This window comes from Phaseolus vulgaris, chromosome 9 (assembly GCF_051622355.1).
Source record: "Phaseolus vulgaris cultivar YP4 chromosome 9, ASM5162235v1, whole genome shotgun sequence".
Taxonomy (NCBI): domain Eukaryota; kingdom Viridiplantae; phylum Streptophyta; class Magnoliopsida; order Fabales; family Fabaceae; genus Phaseolus; species Phaseolus vulgaris.
The window spans coordinates 10,945,400-10,966,545 of record NC_143506.1 but is presented as its reverse complement, the minus strand read 5'-3'; the positions used below and the strand labels follow the sequence as shown (position 1 = coordinate 10,966,545).

The window sequence follows — 21,146 nt, the reverse complement described above, 5'->3', positions numbered from 1 at the left end:
TTAATAATAAAATAAATTCTATTTAAAATAATAAATTATTTATAATTATAATAAAAAATTATAATTATTTTTTTTTAAATGTGAATAAAATTATGCTCGATAAAAACAAGCATGTTTGAATTAAAGCATTAAACAATTCTTTTTGTATTCCAAAAAATTTTAGTGTCCATAATATTCCAAAAATTTTAGTGTCCACACATATGTATTGAGAAGTCTATTTACTAAATTTACACTAATTCATTATATATGTTACTAAATTTCCGTTGGCCACTTAACACTTCTGTTAACCATGTTTGTTTGTTCCAAAATGTGTTAAAACAAACACAACACTAATAACAAGAGCGACCAATGCGTAAGCACCAGAGACTATTACACATAGTACAGAGGGCTAATTATTATTATAACCTTTAAAATAAGAAAAGAAACATAAAGATTTGGACATGGTCCTAACACGACAAAAATAAAGATAAATAAAAAATTTTCTCTTGTTCGTATTCGCCTGCATTCTATAAATGCTTATATGCTAGGCCTTAAGTTTATCATTCACGAAACTCTCACCGGTTACTTCCCTCTTCCCACTCCCCATACTGTTATTTCATCCTCTTATGAACTTTGTTCTTGGTATTTAAGTAGGATAATAAAAAATGGACAGAAAGGTGCTTTCTTCCGGAATCCGGTACTCGAATCTTCCGGAGAGTTACATCCGACCGGAATCGGAGAGACCTCGTCTCTCCGAAGTGTTGGAGTGCGAGGATGTTCCAATAGTCGATTTGGGCTGTGAAAACAGAGCCCAGATTGTGCACCAAATCGGTGAAGCGTGCAGGCTCTATGGGTTTTTCCAGGTGCAGGAGGGGTGTGTGATGAAGATTTTTGTGAATTATATTTTTGATTTAAGAAATAAAGTTTAAAAATTTAGAATATAAAAATTGAAGCAGGTGATGAATCACGGGGTGGATGTAGAAGCTGTGAGGGAAATGACAGAGGTGGCACATGGGTTCTTCAAGTTGCCTCTGGAGGAGAAACTGAAGTTGTACTCTGAAGACCCCTCAAAGACAACCAGACTCTCCACTAGTTTCAATGTCAACAAAGAAACTGTTCATAATTGGAGGGATTATCTTAGACTTCATTGCTACCCATTGGACAAGTATGTGCCTGAGTGGCCTTCTAATCCTCCCTCTTTCAAGTAAGTCTTCTTTCACTCTTTCTCCTTATCTCTCAACCATTCATCATTTGCTGACCAGGTATTACACTATGATATCTTCACACTAATTTCATTTATTTATTTCATAAGCCGACATAATCAATAACCATCTTCCTTTGTGACATTATGACGCACACAAACAACAATACCTTTTCATCACTTTATCATGTTTCAAAACACATCCTTTTATCCGCAAATATTCTTCATCAAAAATCACCAATCAAATGCTCTTGTTTCTTTCTTCTATTTTCTTCTCTCCATTCTCTCCTTTCCCACACTACACATGTTTTTTCTCATCACTCAAATAATTCAATATAAAACTCATGCTTTCTAGTTTTGGATGGATTACGAAAACAATGGATTCTTTATCATAGACCAAATCATAGATGTATATACATTTCTGCCTTTCCTCCTACTACCAAACCAAATCTGAGATGTATACTTTTTTATTTATATCACTTTTTCCTACCCTCTCAAATCAACAAATTTATCATACCTAATATTATAATTAAATTTCAGTATAGAAATAAATACTTACAATATTTTTCATTTTAGTAAACTTATTTTTTTTATTCTCTCTTAATTGGGGAGTTAATAGAGAGAGAAATATTTTTGAAAAGTACAAAGATAAACTTTTAAGTAATGCACGTGCCTATTTATTATATCCTGTAAAATTTATTGGCACAAATTTCGTAATAAAGTACTGTGGTCCTGTCGGGGATCATTTCCCTATTTAATAAATAAATAAATAAAAGAGAGTCCTTTAAAAAAAAAGAGAAAACTAGAAAGACTGGACTCGATTGAGTGATTTTAAATCTGAGTTCCTGCTCTGACTGCGTTGTACTATCGATAATATAGAGTTGAAAAAAACACACACGAAAGAGAGAAAGCACCTATATAAAGTTATAATTAATTGTACCCACATAAGAAAGAAACTTCATGTTTTATAAATAAAGTAAGAGGGGAGAATGAATAAGTAACATATCATAAGATATTTTTATTTAAAAAATTATTATAGAATTATATTTTAATATAAAGATAAATATATTTGAAAATATATTATATTTTTTCACCCATTTATCTACCTAAGCAAGCACATAATTTTTTTAATTCAAAGTTATTTATATAGCTTTTCATTTCAATTCAAATATCCCTACGTATATGAAATATAGATAAGTTGTTAAATTTAAAGATAAAATAAATATATTTGATTAAATAAATAACATAAATATAAAAAACATGTTCAAAATTAATTCGAAAACTCAACAAATTTTATCATTTGCATATGATTGATAAAAAGTATAAATTTTGAAAGCATGTTGGATGAGTCCGATTATAACCTCTCAGCTTAAAATACACTATATCTATACCTATATATAAAGGGATTCCCTTCTTAACTGTCCTTAATTTTTTTTTCTATTTTATTCTTATATTAATATTTAATTTTATTATTGTATTATGGTCATTGTGTCAATATTTAATATTTAATTTATTGTATTAATTTATTTTAGTTATTTGGACATTTTATAATTTCAAAAATTAATAAAATAATTTTTTAATTTTAAAATTTATTTTATTTGTTATTATTTAACTGGAGAGGGGAAAGAGGGAGAGAGTGGAGAGATTGATTAGTTACTTTTCTGTTTTAAATATCTTCTTCTCTATTAAATAAAAAAATTAAAGATATTTGTAATATTTTGTGGACCACTTTTATGGACCACTTTAACAGGAGTGTGGAGATTTGGTACGTTTTCTGATTTAAACTGATATTCTTTTTTTATTAAAATTGTAGAATTTTAAAATTGATTTAAGAAACAAATTTTATGATTCTCCACTACACATACACATAACCCACTTATCCTACTTTCCACTTTCTCTCTCCTATATAGATACCTACTTCCCACTTTTTCTCTCCACTACACATAACACATTCTTTTTTTACCATACTTCTCACTTTCTTTTCTCTTTAATTGTATACTCTTTAACTTCTAATTTTAATGTTATTAATAGAAATTGTTTTTGAAAAATAAAAAATTATTAAAAAAACAGAATTAAAAAATGCCGATAGTTTTATTAAAAAAAATTAAGCTAATTAATTTAAACTTTGGGTCGAGTCGGATTAATGAACCAGATAAAAAAAATAAAAGTATAGTAATTTTCGTTATATAATTTATTTTCTTATTTTTGAGTAACCCAAAAAGAAAATAATGTTTGTTAATCTATTTTCAACCATTTTTTGGACCTGGTCATGTGGCTACGTGCAATGTTTCTTCAGAATACACATTAAAAAAATAAGAGAAATATTTGAAATTATAAGTATTCAAAATAAATAGAAATAATATTTTTTCTATAAAACTATGAATATAATGTTTTGAAAATTTGTAAATGCGGATGGAGACATATGGCGTTCTAAGTATGGGCAAAAAATGTCATTATCTAGATAGGATAATTGCTATTTTTTTTAAGAAATTTCTATTAAAGTATAATGATAGGATAGGAAGAGACTTCTAGACTTCAAACATGTTTTTTTTTTTAATTTTAGGTTCTAAAGTAAAAAAATATATTTAAATTATAAAATTAAATTAATTCTTTATGTTTTAAAAAATTGAAATATAACCAAAAAAAATTGAAAATTGTAGCTGCTATAAAACTTTATTATTGAAGCAAAACTAGTAAAAAAATATAAAAAGTAAAATAATGTAACCTAATACTGATCGCTTGAATTAAAACAAAATCTAATAAGAAGATTTTATAAATAGTTACTTTGATATTCCAGCATAGTTTACTAGGTGACATACAAATTGGATTAATTTCTTAAATATTATTATTCTAAATAATGTTTTATACATCTCATTCCATAAGATGTTGGGATGTATTAATCTTAAATAATAATAACAGTTTTCGAATAGTTTTTACTGTTCAACAGTATTTTTTCTTTTACTTAACGACATAAGAATATACGGTCCATATGCTTAAAATCAAATTCGTTAAATTAATTAATATAAATAAAGAAATTTATTTATGATGTGTGTATGATATGAAGAAGAAATTTATTAATAAAAAAAGAAAAATAACACTTTTATTTGGTAGTTTGGAGTATTTAGAAAAGTGAAAGAATAGAAACAAATGATGAGATCCACACAGAAGCTATCAGGTTTTGAGGAAAAGATAAGGTGAGTTATGTAATGAAAATGTAAATGAGTTTATTTTATTTTTGTTTTACGGTGACGTGGCGTTGAATGAGCAGTGACGTGGCATTGAATAAGCAGTGACGTGAGTAGATATTTGCGTGTTGACGTAAGCTCCTTTAATTGATTAACGTTCAGATCTGATGCTTTTCTCCGCACTTTTTACAGTCAAACAAACAGAAGGGACATGTTTGTTGTTTTAGAATAATCTGAATTGAAAATTGGAAAATGGAAATTGAAATTGAAATTTTGAGTGCAATATGATTGGCAGGGAAAGGGTGAAAAAATACTGCGAAGAGGTTAGGGAATTAGGGTTGAGAATAGAGGAATACATAGGAGAGAGTTTGGGGTTGGAGAAAGATTACATAAAGAATGTGTTGGGTGAACAAGGGCAACACATGGCAGTGAACTACTATCCACCATGCCCACAACCACAACTCACTTATGGCTTACCAGGCCACACTGACCCCAATGCACTCACAATTCTCCTCCAAGATCTCAACGTTTCTGGTCTTCAAGTTCTCAAAGACGGAAACTGGCTCGCCGTTAAGCCTCAACCTAATGCCTTCGTCATCAATATAGGCGATCAACTCCAGGTCCATGCTACAAATTTTATTAATATTTTTCAATAATTTAATATTCTTTTCTGGGCTTCTCAGTTTAGCCCACATAAAAAAAAGCCTGTGGGGATAATAACGGTTTTCGTATTGGACTTGAGTGGTTTGCAGGCTTTGAGCAATGGGCTTTATAAGAGTGTATGGCACCGCGCTGTTGTCAATGTTGATAAGCCCAGGCTTTCTGTGGCTTCATTTCTCTGTCCGAACGATCAGGCATTAATAAGCCCTGCAACACGACTCACTGAAGATGGATCTGAAGCCATGTACAGAGGATATACATATGCTGAATATTATAAGAAGTTTTGGAGCAGGAACTTAGACCAAGAACACTGTTTGGAACTTTTCAAGAACAAGTAACCTTGTTATTGGCAAGAACAAAAAGGAGGCAACAAAAATATTATCATGTTTTTTTTGTCTTAGCAATCCCATCCTTACTCCCTGAAGCTCAGTACTGTTGTCACTTCTTCATTTCTTTTTCTTATTACGAATTGTATTTTATGTCAGAGGCTCATGATTTCTGGTGTGTCCATATGGCTGCATGACTCAACTGCTTATTCTTTTCATTCACGTGGAGGAACGTATTTTCCTACAAGCCATTATGCTCTAGTAGATTTATGGTAACAAGACCAATATGTTACGTAATATTCATATGAGCCTTTGTTATCTAGGGTATTATTTTACTCTATATAAACCCCTTCTGTGCTATACGTGTGTAACCCAATGAATAATGTTCATCTTTCTGAAATTCTCTCTCTTTACTCTCTTCTTTTACTCCTCTCTTTTTCCCTCTCTCACCTCCTCACATGATGTATGTAGAGCCACCACGTCTATCACTTCCAAAACAACAAAATCATTTTTCTGTTGACCAATTTAACATCAGAAATCTTTCCTCTTCTTCTTACTCTTCGCCAATATCCTCCCTCGTCTTTAATGTCAAATATGAGCTAAGAATGAACATTATGCTGCAGACTATTGGCATATGTATGATCAATCTCAATCTATTATTTGTGCTAATTCATCTTATTTTGTTTTCTCTACGATGATGAGTCCTCTTCTCTTCATTACCGAGTGTGGTATCAGGAATCCAATCTCTCTTCAAAAGCTTCTTACGCAGAATTTGAAATAGTAAAACTAGGTAGTGGTTATGGTTTACCAATCTCTCATATACAATATTGTGAAACTCGTAACTCAAAAATCGTAACTCGATTCAAAAACATTCATAATAATCACAGAATAATCATCTTCCTCCTCCAAATGATCTTCATTTTCATTAATATCATATCCACCATGTCCTTATCATTATCAGCAATTGGAGAAACCTCCAAATCATTCATGGATGCAACAACACCACCACCTCTACTAGCATCATCTTCTCCAACTTCAACTAATATGTCTTCATCTAAACCTTATAATGTTTCATTTTGCTCCAAAGTCCATTCATCAAGAAAGATCATCAAAGTCTTTTGTTTTCCTAATATCTTTTTTCTTCATCAATATAGAATTAGTCATGATAAACACCGGATCATTCATGGTCCTTTGAAGTAAATGATTTCTTTTCTTAGTGTAAACCTAAATAATTATAATTAAAATTAATTAACACAACATATTACCATATAAAAAATAATTATAAAATCAATTTCAATAATTTAAATTCTTACATTTTCAAAAGAACTCCAATTAAACTCACAACCAGATGAACTACAAGTCAAAATCAATACTCTACTTGTATATCTTTGTAGTTCTGGATGTTCATCACCATATGATTCCCACCATTGTGACGAGTTTTGGTTTTGAGTGCATTGAGCTACCAAAAAATTAAGACTTGCTCTTGAAACTCTCAATTTGAACATCAATCTTACTCATCTCGTCAATGTCTCCCACAAATCTCTTCAAAGAGTCATACATTCCACATTTCACCTCATAAAACTTTAAACTCAAGATGACATATAGTGCAACATGTTTAAGGTAATAGTCTGCAACATGCAATGACTATGCAATTTGGTGTCTCATCTTTGATCAATGATTTTTCAAAGAGGAATGTAGCTAAATAAGATAAAAATAAATAAATTAATCTCTAAAATAAGTCTATTTTTTTTTATCAAAAAATTAGAAATCAAATATAAGTGAAAGGAAATTAGTATTACCTTTAACTAATTTAATTGAAGAGACTTTATATCTTTTCTTCACAATATTCTTCTCTTCATAAATAAATTTTTGGTTTTTCGTCTGAATCCACCCTGCACAACACTTTAATTAGAAAAAGACACCCCTTAAACAATTTAAAAAGGTTTTTCTAAAATTCTTTGTCCAATATCAAAATTTTCACCAACCCTCAATCTCTAGCTTTTACAAAGAATTTTTATTTTGAAAACTGAAATATAACTTGATATGAATCCACGCTAAAAAAAACTTGAACTCTTTTGAGAAATATCGTGGTGTAGGTATTAAAAGCATAACACATGACTAGGAAACCTTGAAAGTGAATTTAGAAAAAGAGCCAACATGACCACATCAAAGTGAATCACACACACACCTTTTATGGGCAGGCTTGAGTGTGGAGGCAATGGAAGAATATATTCTGCCATAATCACCTTCCCGTTGTTTGGTAGTGCCTCGTATCAATTCTCATCACACACGATGCTCCATCACCGGTTATTGTGTCTTTCATGGCTCTTCTCTTCTAAACTAGAAATCGAAGAAACAAACCATCGTTGCTCATTCATCTTCAGGCTGAGTATCGTGTTTTAGCTGCTACCACATGTAATATTCAATGGATAATTTATAATTTATCTTTTAAAAGACCATAGAGCGCATCCTATCATTCCAACAGTGAAAACATATTAAAACTCTTATGTTTTTTTTTATCAGCACCCTAAACTCTTATGTTGTTTGTGGAAACTTCAAGCCAACTTGTTTCATCTTCTTCCCTTTTCATCTAATCAACAACTTGTGAATGTCTTTACCAAATCTCTTTAGTCCCTTTTACAAATACATACATATTATATTAGCTTCATGTACACGCTTAGCATAAGATAGGTTAACCCTACTATGTTGCCAAAAGGTTATTGGTCAAATTGACGTAAGTAATTTTTGGAAAAGTTGGCACATGTAATTAGCCATATAATTTTATAAAAGTTCATAAAAATATAACTAATAGTGCAGACATACGTGTAGAAAACACGATTGGTTTTATCAGCAAGAATGACTAGGTCTTGAAAAATAATTAGTTGGGTGATTATGGTGAAAGCCTTAAAGAAAATTATTTCACTCTCCACACACGATTGGTGATTGATTGGTGATTTGGTGGTTGGTGAAATGGTGACCTCTGATAGTGGAGGAGGGTTGGTTTAGGGTAGAAAGTTAGTGGACAATCGTCGTCAATATATGAAAATGGCTTAACTTGTCAATTATAATTTAATTAACAATTAACACATCTTTATTTCAATGAAAACGTTGTTAATCGATAATAAGTTTATTAATACCTAACTGCGTCCAAGGTTTAAAAATTTCATGTGCTCAAGAAACATATTCCCTCTATTATTTTATAACAATATGATGTTTTGTTTTATTTGAGATTTTTCAAAATTAAGATAAATATTAATTAACATAATTTTATTAGATAAAACACCACACGTTTAAAAAATGATTTTAGGTTCAGGATTATTCTGAATTGAAACAATTATAACCTGGTTGTTAAGTGAATTGATAACACTGATTTTATATTAAAACTTTTTGTTCTAAATTTTCTATCAAATAACTTCTACAATACATAAAACAATTTTTTTTTTCAGTAATGAATTAATGAATAAAAAGAGGCACTTTAGGGGTATCTCAACCCTTATACAACTCTCAGTTACACAGATATAAACCATAGAAATAAAAGTACAGGGAAGCTTTCATTTGCTCAAACATAAACATAATAATTGTTCATAAACCAAAAACAAAAAACTGCAAGACTAATTCTTCCACCAGTGAATCATTCCTTTGCTTCAACTTAAAGGAAGATTTCCTATTCTTGAAAAGTCAGCTGCAGAATTTTCCAGTGGTACTCTTTTCCAAATCCAGTTCGTTATAGGTGAAGCACCTCCCTATGACAGCACTGTAGCCTTGAACCACCCTTAACCATTAAATCCTAACTATTATAGAAACCTGCATCACGATTTTACTAAGTATTATTAAAACAACACCCATCCGTTAACCAATTCCTAGGCACCATTCCACAGTATCTTTGGATCCATAAAGATATTCCATCAAACCAAAAAACGTGGATCCACAATACAAATACTCATCAATACAGACTCTCTTCTTTCAAATCCTGCACCAGTGGTCATATGCCCTCTGTACGCATTGAACATCTTCTACATGCTCCCCACCACTATCCTCTAGAGATATTAACTCCTTCATCAAACATCAGCATCTTCGGATCACCATCTTTTCACACTTCCATCCTCTATTATAACATTCATATTCTGCTCCCCTTGGACTAAACCTGCATCATCAACACAACCTTTCCCACCTCTCAAACTGACTTAAACAAGCAAAACAAAACCAAAACCTTGCTCTTGAAAGAATTATAACATATTATAACATATTTATTACCTCACCCAAACCAGACATTCAGGATATAAATAGGGTTAAAGATAGCTTCTGTAAAATACATGCATATGAAAAAATAGAAACACTTTTAAACCCTTACCTAGTTACCATGTTAACACAGGTTAATGGTGATAAGATCCAATCAGAGAATGAAAATATAACTTTCTTTTCTTTGTGTTTCAACCAAGCCCAAGATTGTACTTGCGCCATAGTGAAAATCTCTTCTGCGTCTACCTTTGCTTGTTTAAAGATAACCCTGTTTCTATGCTTCCAAATGCTCCATACTATGGAGACCCAAAGACTTTTCCATAACTTATTGCCCTCTTTGTTAGAGCACATACAAGAGAATTGTTTAAAATGAAAAATCAATTCTTTTTGATTCGCAGAACTAATTCCCAACCAGCTAAAGCACATGTTCCAAACCTTACTTGATTCCTTACATGAAAGAAGGATGTTTGCAGTAGACTCCTCTTCGGTTCCACATAATGCACATAAAGTATCTCCTAATATCACACCCCTTTTGTGCAAATTCTGTTTTGTTGCTAACCTATTCGAGAAAGCCCTCCACACAAAAAACATGGCCGATGGCATAACCTTTAAATTCCAAAGAGAACCAAACACAGAAATTCCCCCACACCCGTGATTAGCAAGCTTATTATAAGCGGATTTTACCGAAAAGGTGTAAGATGGAGGATCATTCCATAACCTTGAGTCCTCTTTATCTGGTTGTAGTAACACCTGTGATATTATTGACATGAACTCCTCTACCATAGTTTTTTCCCATTCAAACCAATCTCTTCTCCAACTAAATTTCCACTCCCACCCAACTGCATTCCAAATGCCAAAATTATCTATAGTCTTGTCTTTAAGCTCATAGTTATTGTATATTCTTTCATATCTTACTCTGAGTTGACCATTGGTTAGCCATTCATCTTCCCAGAAATTGATCTTCGCCCCTGATCCAACTTTTCAGACCATATTCTGATTGAACCAATTAATTCGTTGGTCTGAAATACTGGCTTTGAATAAAACTACCCACCATCTAGACGTAAATCTATTTTGTTTCGGAACATATGAATTTGACAACCACCTCAAACCATACTTAGATTCTAAGACCTCCTTCCAAAGACCATATTCTGTAGAACCCAGTCTCCATATCCATTTGGCCAGAAGTGCCTTATTGAAGTGCTCAATACGCCTAATACCAAGACCTCCTACCTCTTTCTCTTTACAAATATTATCCCAACTAATCCAAGCAATTTTCCTCCCTTCCGTACCCCATCCCCACAAAAACTTCCTCTGTATATTTGTAATCTCTTTGCACACTCCAATTGGTGCTTTAAAAAAGGATAGGTAGAATAGTGGTATAGCATTGATAACTGATTTTATAAGGCACACTCTTCCCGCAAAAAACAGACTCCTCCCTTCCATACCGAAAGTTTCTTCCTTATCTTTGATACCACAGGCTCCCAAAAAGAACACCTAGATGGGTTACCTCCTATAGTTAAACCTAAGTATGAGAAAGGTATCTCCATTATGCTGCAATGGAGTATTTCTGAATATCATTTCACCTCGTAACTATCTACTCCAATTGCGCCTAACTTACTCTTAAAGAAGTTTACCCTGAGGCCCGAGCTTAATTCAAAACATCTTAAAATAGCCTTAATACACATAATATTTTGCACGTTAGGTTCACATAAGAAGAGGGTATCGTCTGCAAATTGGAGTAGATCCACCTCCACGTTTTTATCCCCTATTTTAATTCCTGATAACAAGTTTTTTCTTGTCGCTTGTTTTACAAGCTGATAAGTGTCTAATTTCAGTAAAATTTCATATTAAAATATAGGCACTTATGAGGATTTATTGCTAATTTACATATAAAATAATCCCTAATTTATGAATTTATACCTTTTTACATTTTTTATGATCTTTATTTGAATAAGAGTATTTTATTCTCAAATTTGGTGTTAATTGCAGATTTCTAAGGAAGATTGGAGATTTGGATTAAAGATGAATGATTTGAGCTAAAAAGATAAAGATAGAAGGTCCCAGAATGGAAAAAGATGCAAAGAAAGATTGAGCCTTTTTTATGTTTTATCATTTAGCCCATTAGCGCGACATAGGAAACAACCTAACCCTAGAAAACTAGGATAAATAGAGGGCTAGAGGCTCAACCTTAGTGTGCCAGATTGAGAGGAAAACACCATAGAGTGAATTGTAACCAATTGGGAGAATGGAAGGTGCTAGAAGTATGCGTGGCTAATTCTACCCTTTGGGATTGGGAGTAATCTGCTCAAACTCTTATGTATTGAGGTGATATTTTATATATTAATATTCAGTTCTTGATTGATTATTGGTATTGTTGTTTTACTTTTAATTTTCCGTGACAAATTGAGAATCTTAAATCTGACCGGGAGGTATTTTTAGGGTTCGGACCTAAACAACAATACTTAACATATTTGAGTGCTAGGAATAGACTTGAAAGGTTAATTGCTAGGAATAGAGCTGGAGGATAGATACAGTGTCATTATTCAAAAAGGCTTGCCTAAAAAATTCAAGGACCCAAGGAGTTTTAACCTTCCCGTGTCTATAGGTGCTTTATTAGTAGCCAATGCTTTATTGGATTTGGGAGCAAGCGTAAATATAATTCCTTTGGCAATGCTGAAGAAAATAGGTGATTTGGAGATTAAACCCACCAAGATGACTTTAAAGTTAGCTGATCAAGTAACCAAGTATCCATATGGTGTGGTTGAAGATGTTCTCGTCAAGGTGGATAAATTCATATTTCCTGTGGATTTTGTTGTGATGGACATGAAAGAAGATGAGGAGGTTCCCTTGATACTTGGAAGACCCTTTATGAAGACTGCTAGAATCATAGTTGATGTCGACAAAGGAGAACTTCAAGTTAGAACTCAAGATGAGGAGGTAACTTTAAATCTTTTTAATGGTCTTAAAAATTTTAATGCAGGGGAAGAATGTGTACAGAAGGATGGATCACAGAGATATTCCACCTTGAAATAAATAGGCGTCAAGCTAGATGACGTTAAACGAGCGCTTACTGGGAGGCAACCCAGTCCACATTTTAGTTTTATGTTGTTTTATTACCTTTGCTGATTTTATTTAAAATAAAAAATAAAAAAGAAAAGTAAATAAGAATAATAAAAAAAAAATCCTATATGCCTCCTAATCATTTTGCAGGTTATGTATTTTTGACTTGGGGACAGGTTCTATTATTCAGGGGGGCGGATCCAGCAAATGAAGCAAGACTGTAGATAAAAATTTTAACAAAATGTTGGATGACTTCTTAAGAATAGAGGATTGAACAAAAATATGGTTTTATCTCTCTAATTCTCTTTTCTTTTCAGTTATTTGGATTTTTTTCTTATTTTATTTTTCGGTTATTTTGTTTTCTGTTTATTTGCTTATTTGTTTGGTTTGTTTTTATTGCTTATTTTGAATAAATTTCCTGTTTTATTAGTTTGGTAATTTTAAGTCTTGAATTATCTTTCTTGACTAAATTTCAGTTTTAATTTGTTTGTTTTCTAGTTTATTTTTTTTTAAATTAAAAAGAACTAGAATATTAATTTTGAATTGTGGAAAAAAGAATTTGTGTTTAAATATTAAATAGTGAGATGAATTAGACACTGGTTAGAAAAGAAAATATGATTGAATCCCTATTCAAATGTAGTTAAAATTATGATACATGAAAATTTAAGAGGATGATTGATTAGGACAGATAATGACAAGACAAAAAGGAATTAGACCAATTAAACCAAGTGAGTGTGTGAACCTTAAACAGTTTTGAGAGTTTTACTGATGAATTGACAGTTGTGGTTGCTTAATTTTTATTTATTTTTGTTGCATCATAAAAGAGCATGAAGATGATTGAGGCATTTGTTTGTGTTAATTAGGAGCCAGGGCCAAAAAGCCAACCTTTATATTAGAATTCCATTTTTTTTATCCCCTTTGGGCCAAAATTTTTTTTGTTAATATTGCACCTTAACCTTTATTGATATAATTTCCTACCCTTTAGCATGTTTAAGGAAGGAGAACATAGATGCAATACATATAGAAAAGGGAATGGTTGGTTCTGATTGTGAAAGTCAAAAGTTGAAAATAGGAAGAATCTTTTCCTATTATTGAAAAGAAAAAAAAAGGAACAGAAGAATAAAAATAAATAGAAAAGAAAGATAGAAAAATTTCATGAAAATCATGAAAAGTCAGAAAGAAAATGAGGGAAAATGTGACATCGAAAGAAAGTGGTAATTAGATAACATATATGTTCTCTATAATTGAATTGTAGATATGTTCTTCTTCTTTAAGATGTGCATTTTGTTATCTAAGAAAAACCAATATTTTTTGGAAGCCCAGCCTCATTACAACCCTGTAAAAGACCTCAAGATTCATGTTTCTAATATGTTTGTGATTTGAAGATGAAATGAAAAGCAACTGTGATTTGTTATGATTCAGTGAAAATAGAGAGAAACACTTACCCGTGAGCATATGATGTGATATTTTATATATTAATATTCAGTTCTTGATTGATTATTGGTATTGTTGTTTTACTTTTAATTTTCCGTGACAAATTGAGAATCTTAAATCTGACCGGGAGGTATTTTTAGGGTTCGGACCTAAACAACAATACTTAACATATTTGAGTGCTAGGAATAGACTTGAAATGTTAATTGCTATTAAACGTCTGAGCTTCGTTCTAAGTTGTTCTTATAATTATGCGAGGGATCGATAGTTAGGGGACATTCTTAAGGATTTTATATGCGAGGAATCGATATAAATGATTTTTATACGGGCATCAATTTCAATCAAAGAACTTAATATTGACATGCTAATCAAAATACTTGAGAGTGAGAGAGATGAAACTAATCCTTATTTTTCCAATTGAAACAACTAATTCTTTGTTTGTTTTCTTATTCATCAGTGCCAGCACAATTAATTCAAAACTCTTTTAATTGTTCTGTTTTTATATTTAGCGATTATTGTACTCGATAATTCACGGTTCCTTGTGGGATCGATATCCGTCCTTAGGGACAATTATTACTTTTGACAAAACGCGGTGCACTTGCCGTAAAAAGTCATCACAAGCCCAGATAAACCTTGTGCTACTATCAGAAACAAAAACGGTGCCATCGGATCCCCTTGTCTAAGACCTCTAGTTGGTTTAAATTCTGTTGTCGGACTACCATTTACCAAAACGAGACTGTAGCCGATTCAAGGCAAGCTCTAATCCACTGCACCCATTTTCCACAAAACCCAAGTCTTCCCATCATATAAAATAAGAACTCCCAACTTACCAAATCATATGCCTTCTCAAAATCAAGTTTCACAATCACCCCCCTTTTCTTTCTTCTTTTCAAGTCATCAACAACTTCATTCACAACAAGAACAGTATCTATCAAACTTCTATTGGACAAAAAAGCTGATTGTGAACCATCAATTACCTTCTCAATTACTTTTTTAATCCTATTAGACAACACCTTTGTCAAAATCTTATACAGACAACCGACAAGTGAAATAGGTCTATATTCTTCAAGGGATTGAGGGTTCTCAGACTGGGGATCAACGTTAAGAATGAGGCATTACAACCTTTCGGAATCTTCCCCTCATTGTGAAAGAATTTTACTGCTCCCAACACATCCTTTTCTAGTAGACACCAGTACTTTTTAATAAAACTAAAAGTTACTCCGTCAGGTCCAGGGCTTTTATGACTATCACAATTCCAAATGGCTTCCTTTATTTCCTTTTCTTCGAACGGTTCTATCAAAAGTCTATTATCAGATTCAGAAATCTCCTTAAATTCCACATTGTCCAACCTAACTCCAATATCTTCAATGGCCGACATCTTATTCTTATAAAACTCTTTGACCACCTCCTTTACCTTATTTGGTTCTTCCACCCAAATGCCAGAAAGATTACAGTGTGCTCCTTTTATCTCATTTCTCATCCTCCTCCATTTGATGGAAGCATGGAAAAATTTTGAGTTGGAATCCCCCTTTTTAATCCATAGTGCTCTTGACTTTTGTTGTAATAAGGATTCGTTCCTCTCATTTATGTCCTGTAGTTGACAAATTCGTTTCTCTGATCTTATTTTCGTCCAAGCCTTCTACATCATCTCTCATATCTAACTCTTGTATGTTCCTCAAGATTTCAAGTTTGATTTTGTCAACGTGCCCGAATACATCTTTATTCCAACCTTTCAGATCACTCTTTAACATCTTCAGTTTCTCTTTTAACACTAAGATTTCATTGCCCTGGACCATATAATTTTCCCATTTACTTTTAATAAAATTTTCAAACTCCTTATCTTCCTGCCATATGTCAAGAAACCTAAAAGGTTTTGGACCCCAATCCACCACATTTGATTTTAGTATTAAAGAACAGTGGTCAGATATTTGTCTATCTAAAACATATTGCTTACTTCCTGGCCAGTGTTGTAACCATTCAAAGGAAATTAAAAATCTATCAAGCCTGCTCTTAGCTTTACCATTAGGTCTATACCAAGTATATTTTCTTCCAATACAGGGTATATCTACCAGCTCCATATTATCAATGAAATTATTAAACTCTTGTAATTCTTTCTTATAACCATTACCATTGGAACTATTTATCCCCCTACGTTCCCTTTCATTCCTTATAGAGTTGAAATCCCCCAAAATGCACCAAGATTTACACGGATCCCTTTGTCTAATCTCTAATAAATCGGCCCACATTTGCCTTTTCTCTTGCAAATTGCAAGAAGAATATACGTTTACAATAACAACATAAATATTTTTCTCCTTAAAGAACCCCGAGAACGCTGTGAACCTCCTGTTGATGATTTGATTGGAACATTGAAAAAACTTTTTATGCCAAATCATTAGAATACCCCCTGACCCGTTAGTTGGATTGCTATAAAGATAATCAATGTCATTATCACCCCATAACTGACAACAATTATTTATACTAAAAAATGACAATCTTACTTCTTGCAAGCACAACATTCTAACATCCTCCTTTCTGATCAAATCCTTGATATACCTCCATTTCACAGGACTCCCAAACCCTCTCACATTTAACGTAAGGATTCTCATTGATAACCCGTAACCTCCCTCACATCCCTTTGAATTTTCATACTCCTGTCCCTTTTTTCTAATTCTTCTAGGCTAACTATGACATTTCCTTCAACCCCACATGTAGCCCCTATCTGTTTACCCAATTCCCATACACGAATCGTTTCTAGACTTCTATGTTTTAACCAAAACAAACGATTAAAGTTATTTATTGCCATATCATAAACAAAATTACTAATATGAGATAGGGCTGACCTTACATTCTTGCGTTCTTCCCTCTTACTGATTTTGCTTGACTCCCCCATCCAGAAAATTCCTCTATCCGCAGTTGAGGATGAATTAATTATGACTGGTTCAAAGCCTTGTTTTGTTTGATGGGCCATAGCATCTGCGGCCAATTGATCGTTGTTATTTGTTGATTTATCGAATGGAGCATAAGTATCCCTTATTCTGCTTAAACACGATCCAGGCTGAACGTTAGAGTTCGTATTTATGTGCTTAGTTTCCTTTGAATTTTGTTTGAGAGAGGAATGGTATGCTTCCCCTGTTTGTGACCCACATAGCGAGTCCTCCACCCTCGAGATTGACTTCGGAGAACCTTGCATCCCCCCCTTCACCGCCACCGTCGGCGCACTAGGTCTTGTTGTTCCGTGCGTAACCTCGAGCAAAATATTGGGACGCGCGTTGATCTTTCCATTGCAGGTAACCTCCTGATGTGCGGCGTCAATGGCAGCCCCTGTTTGTTCATTCTGTTCAGAAAAGTGAAGGTTGAAAAAAGTTTCTGAATTAACTGGGCTTCCACGCAACCCGTTCCATAGCGGCGGCACCCTATTGGCATCTGGGCCATGTTTCGATAAAACCTCCATTTGTTTTTTATTACTACACCTCCCATCCTCCTTTTCACAAGTTTCCTTGTTCACCACACACTGGGCCGTTTCTGAAGGCCCACATAAAATTCCCACGTCAGCCCTAGTAAGAGCCGTTGGGGCTTCAGACCCTAGGTTTTCACTACCTATGATTGATCTGAGAATAGGCTTAGAGACAGGGCCTACAGGTCTAGCCAGGATGGGTTTGCAGCATGTTACCGGAGCACTAGGTCCCAAATTCCGACAGCCTTGTGCCGTCGGAGGCAATGCCTTACTCGTATCCACCATCGAAGTCTCCTCAACGACCTTTCTTACCTCTTCGAAATCCCTGCTCCTCGATCGCACTGAATCATTAGACGCTAATGAGTCAACCTCTGTTTCGATATCTTCAGATTCTTCGCTCCAATGGCACTGACAAAGTTTATAATCTGGAACTGTATATTCTTCCTCCACCGAAACCTGATACAAAACATCATTGATGTTCATATAGCTAGTAATCTTTGCCTCGCACCCCACTGATATTCTAATTCTGAACCTTGCGTAGTCCATGTCTTCCAATGCTAGAGTTGCTTCATCAATCTCAACGAGGGTTCCCAATAACGCAGTTATGTGCTTGAAACAATCATAATTCCATAGTTTCAAAGGTAAACGTCTGCATCTCACCCATACCAGTTTGTGTACCGCTACGAATTGCTCATTCCAAGGGATAATTGTGCCAAATATTTCTTCGAACCATTCTTTGTTCTCCTCTGTGGCGTCTTTGATCGTCATTTCATTTTTTCCCTTCAGTAACACATGGAACCCCCCCAGAAATTTAACCTTTATAAAGCCAAGACCGCCCAGAATAAAACTTTCGTTCAAGCTTGAAATTTTGCTCAAATCCGATACTCTTCCAATATGACAGGTATTTAACCATTCTCTGGGAGTTTCTTCTGCTTTAAAGTGAATAGCATGTAAACTTCCCCTGTTCTGCGATGGTGCTTTGTTCCCATTACCATTCTTAACAGTGTTTACATACGAAGTTGTTCCCTTTGCCCGCCACACTTTTTTAATTTCTTTCTCTGGTTCTAATGCCTTCTCTTTTAGTTTTGCATTCCACTCCTTCCTTGTTTCTGCTGCTCTGATGTATTTAGGTCTATTAGCATTCAATTTCCAGCTCCCAATCCATATTATATTCAGATGATATTCCAGCTCCCTAACATTCTATACTCCCAGAAATCTAACAAATCCAAACCTTTGCTTCTTTATATTTAATCTTCTAGATATGAAAACATCACTCACCCTTCCCCATCTTCGGAAAATTTTCCACAAATCAGACTCTTTAAGATCAAAGGGGAAATTGGAGAAGAAGAAAGGTGTTCCTCTTTCGTTCATTGTGAGCGCTTATGTGCGTAAAATTACAATACACAAAACAATAAGTTTAATTACCGTTTGTCTTATTATTTACTTATTCATTTAATTTAATTTAATCCTTTATAAATAAGAGGTTCAAATCTTTCAATTTTAAAAATATAATAATGTGATATTTTTAAATTTTAATTAAATTTTTTCATTTTTAAAATATAACATTGTAATTTTTTTTCCTTCAAAATACAGATGTTATTATAAATTTTATTAGGCACAAATTAAAACTTAAAATATTTGTTTATTATATAAATGGTCATGTTTTTAAAAATTAAGATGTTTAATTAATTTTTTTATATTAATAATACAATTAAATTTACCAACACAATTAAATAATGAAAATAAAAGGGTGTTTTAAAAAATATAAATCATATAATTGGGATTGACAAAAAGGACTAACTTAATCTATTTTGGCTGAAGTCATCATTAACTCATAAAATATGAGACAAGACATAATAATATTATCACTTTTTATATTTATATATATATATATATATAATACATTTAATCATAAAAAAAAATTTAAGTGGTTAATTAATTAATATTTTCAATAAGATAAATTAAAATGATTATTATTTAATATTAAATTATTTTTATAATTAATAATTAAAATTTAGTTTATGAATATTAATAATATAAGTTATAATAATATTATATTTTAAAATAATAAATAAATAATAATAATCTTTTAAATTATTTTAAATTTTAGTTTAAAAAGAAGATTTGGTATACTATGTGGACTGAGACATTTAACACCTACGTATCACATGGACATTAATTTAAACTAATGTTAAACCACACTCATCCAAAGAAAAAGTAGCATTTGAGGTTGGCAAAATTTAGAATAGAGTTAATGTTGAGTAGGAGAATAGAGAAGGAAGCGTAGATGGATTGAGAGTGAGAAAAAGTGAGATGAATAGATAGATACCAGCTTTCCATGGGAGGACAGAGCCACATGGCTTGGAGAGTTATCTTAGTCTCACCTTTTGAACCCATGTTTGATACTTTTAATTCACCTCAGATTCTAGATTGAAGATTGGAGCAAGTGCTTTTGCTGTGAGCCTCTGACCTCAAGGGTGCCTGCTGAAGTAGCTATATAGTCATAAAGATATTTAGAAATGATGTTAATGGATCCCCACCTAAATTTGTTCCTTTTCCAACTACCACACTCACTCACTATTTAAGATATTGATTAAAGATAAAAACATTTTACGGTATTGTTCCGGCCGGTTGACCGGGATCGTCTACGTACGTGGCTTGTCCTCGCGGGCTAGGGCACCTTCGTTCGGCTCTATCTGTGGGTACCTGAAAAGAAGTGAACAAATGGGCGCCCTCGCGGCCGTTTGCACTCCGACGATCAAGTCAGCTAGCGAGAAACATCAAAAACTGCACTGAATGACTGAAACTGTGTAACTAGAACTGTGTTGCCCTAGTTGCCTCGTGTTCACTGTGAGTGTGCCGCAAAGACAACTAGGGTTTCTCTCTGTGTATACTGTGTGAATTAGGTTAAAAACTCCTCCTCTTTCAAACGCTCAAGGTCCCTTTTTATACATCTCTCATGTTTAAAACGCGTTAAAGCGCATTGAAAGCGTATAAAAATATTCCTTGAAACGTTCGAATCTTAACTGAATTAACGCGTACCTTGGCAAACTTTCACTGAAACATTTAATGAGCACGTGCGTATTGCAACGTGCTCTTCTGACTTGATCGTTATTCTGCGCAGAGGGTCCCGCAGCGCCGCAACCCAACTTAGGGTTATTCCATTGTGTGAGCCCTCTTAATGCTTCTGGCACGTGGGTTGACTTTCTGGGTGGCAACTCATGCGTCCCAATCACTAGTCATTCGCCCTGGGGGTGTATCTACCTTTCTCTCGTACCAGGCACGTGGTTCTCCCCTGATCATGGCCCTCTAATGGGTCGTATCTGTCCCAGGGTTTCCCAGCAGTGGCGTGGGTACTTCACAAGTCAGGATACCCCTACTGGTGCTAGAACTTATGGCCTTGAAGCCACCTTTCTTTGTTACTGTTCTGAACTGTCGAGGCCCGAAGCCTCCTTGTGACGCCCTTTCTTGGGCGATGCCTTTCTTGGGCGACGCCTTTCTTGGGCGATGCCTCAGCCTGGCGATGACTCAAGCGGTCAATCTGTTGACTTTCTTCCCTGGGTCCCTCGAGGGGTCCCACCATGTGTTGACTCTGACCTTTGGTCAACGCC

General features: G+C 33.5%; 1 protein-coding gene and 1 long non-coding RNA gene across 3 annotated transcripts; one reads left to right on the top strand and one right to left on the bottom strand.

The window, feature by feature from the left end:
* The first annotated feature begins 529 nt into the window (after positions 1-529).
* On the top strand, positions 530-5,751 carry DMR6 (2-oxoglutarate (2OG) and Fe(II)-dependent oxygenase superfamily protein). The gene is made up of 4 exons (XM_068625816.2): positions 530-842; positions 936-1,183; positions 4,661-4,985; positions 5,118-5,751. The coding sequence occupies exons 1-4, from the start codon at positions 645-647 to the stop codon at positions 5,361-5,363; spliced, it is 1,017 nt and encodes a 338-aa protein (XP_068481917.1). The 5' UTR covers positions 530-644; the 3' UTR covers positions 5,364-5,751.
* Positions 4,580-19,998, bottom strand: LOC150025156 (uncharacterized). 2 transcript variants are annotated; one of them, XR_016515292.1, is made up of 5 exons: positions 19,865-19,998; positions 7,540-7,754; positions 7,151-7,243; positions 6,665-7,049; positions 4,580-6,575 (listed from the first exon to the last, which is right to left on the bottom strand). It is a non-coding gene; the product is annotated as an uncharacterized LOC150025156 (long non-coding RNA). The 2 variants fall into 2 exon arrangements; XR_016515291.1 differs by lacking the exon at positions 19,865-19,998 and having other exon boundaries at positions 7,540-8,476.
* Between the last annotated feature and the right edge of the window lie 1,148 nt (positions 19,999-21,146).

Coding starts and splice junctions, on each gene's coding strand:
- DMR6 (XM_068625816.2), top strand. CDS start 645: ATGGACAGAAAGGTGCTTTCTTCCGGAATCCGGTACTCGAATCTTCCG. Junction 843..935: donor GGCTCTATGGGTTTTTCCAG/GTGCAGGAGGGG, acceptor AAATTGAAGCAG/GTGATGAATCACGGGGTGGA. Junction 4,986..5,117: donor ATATAGGCGATCAACTCCAG/GTCCATGCTACA, acceptor AGTGGTTTGCAG/GCTTTGAGCAATGGGCTTTA.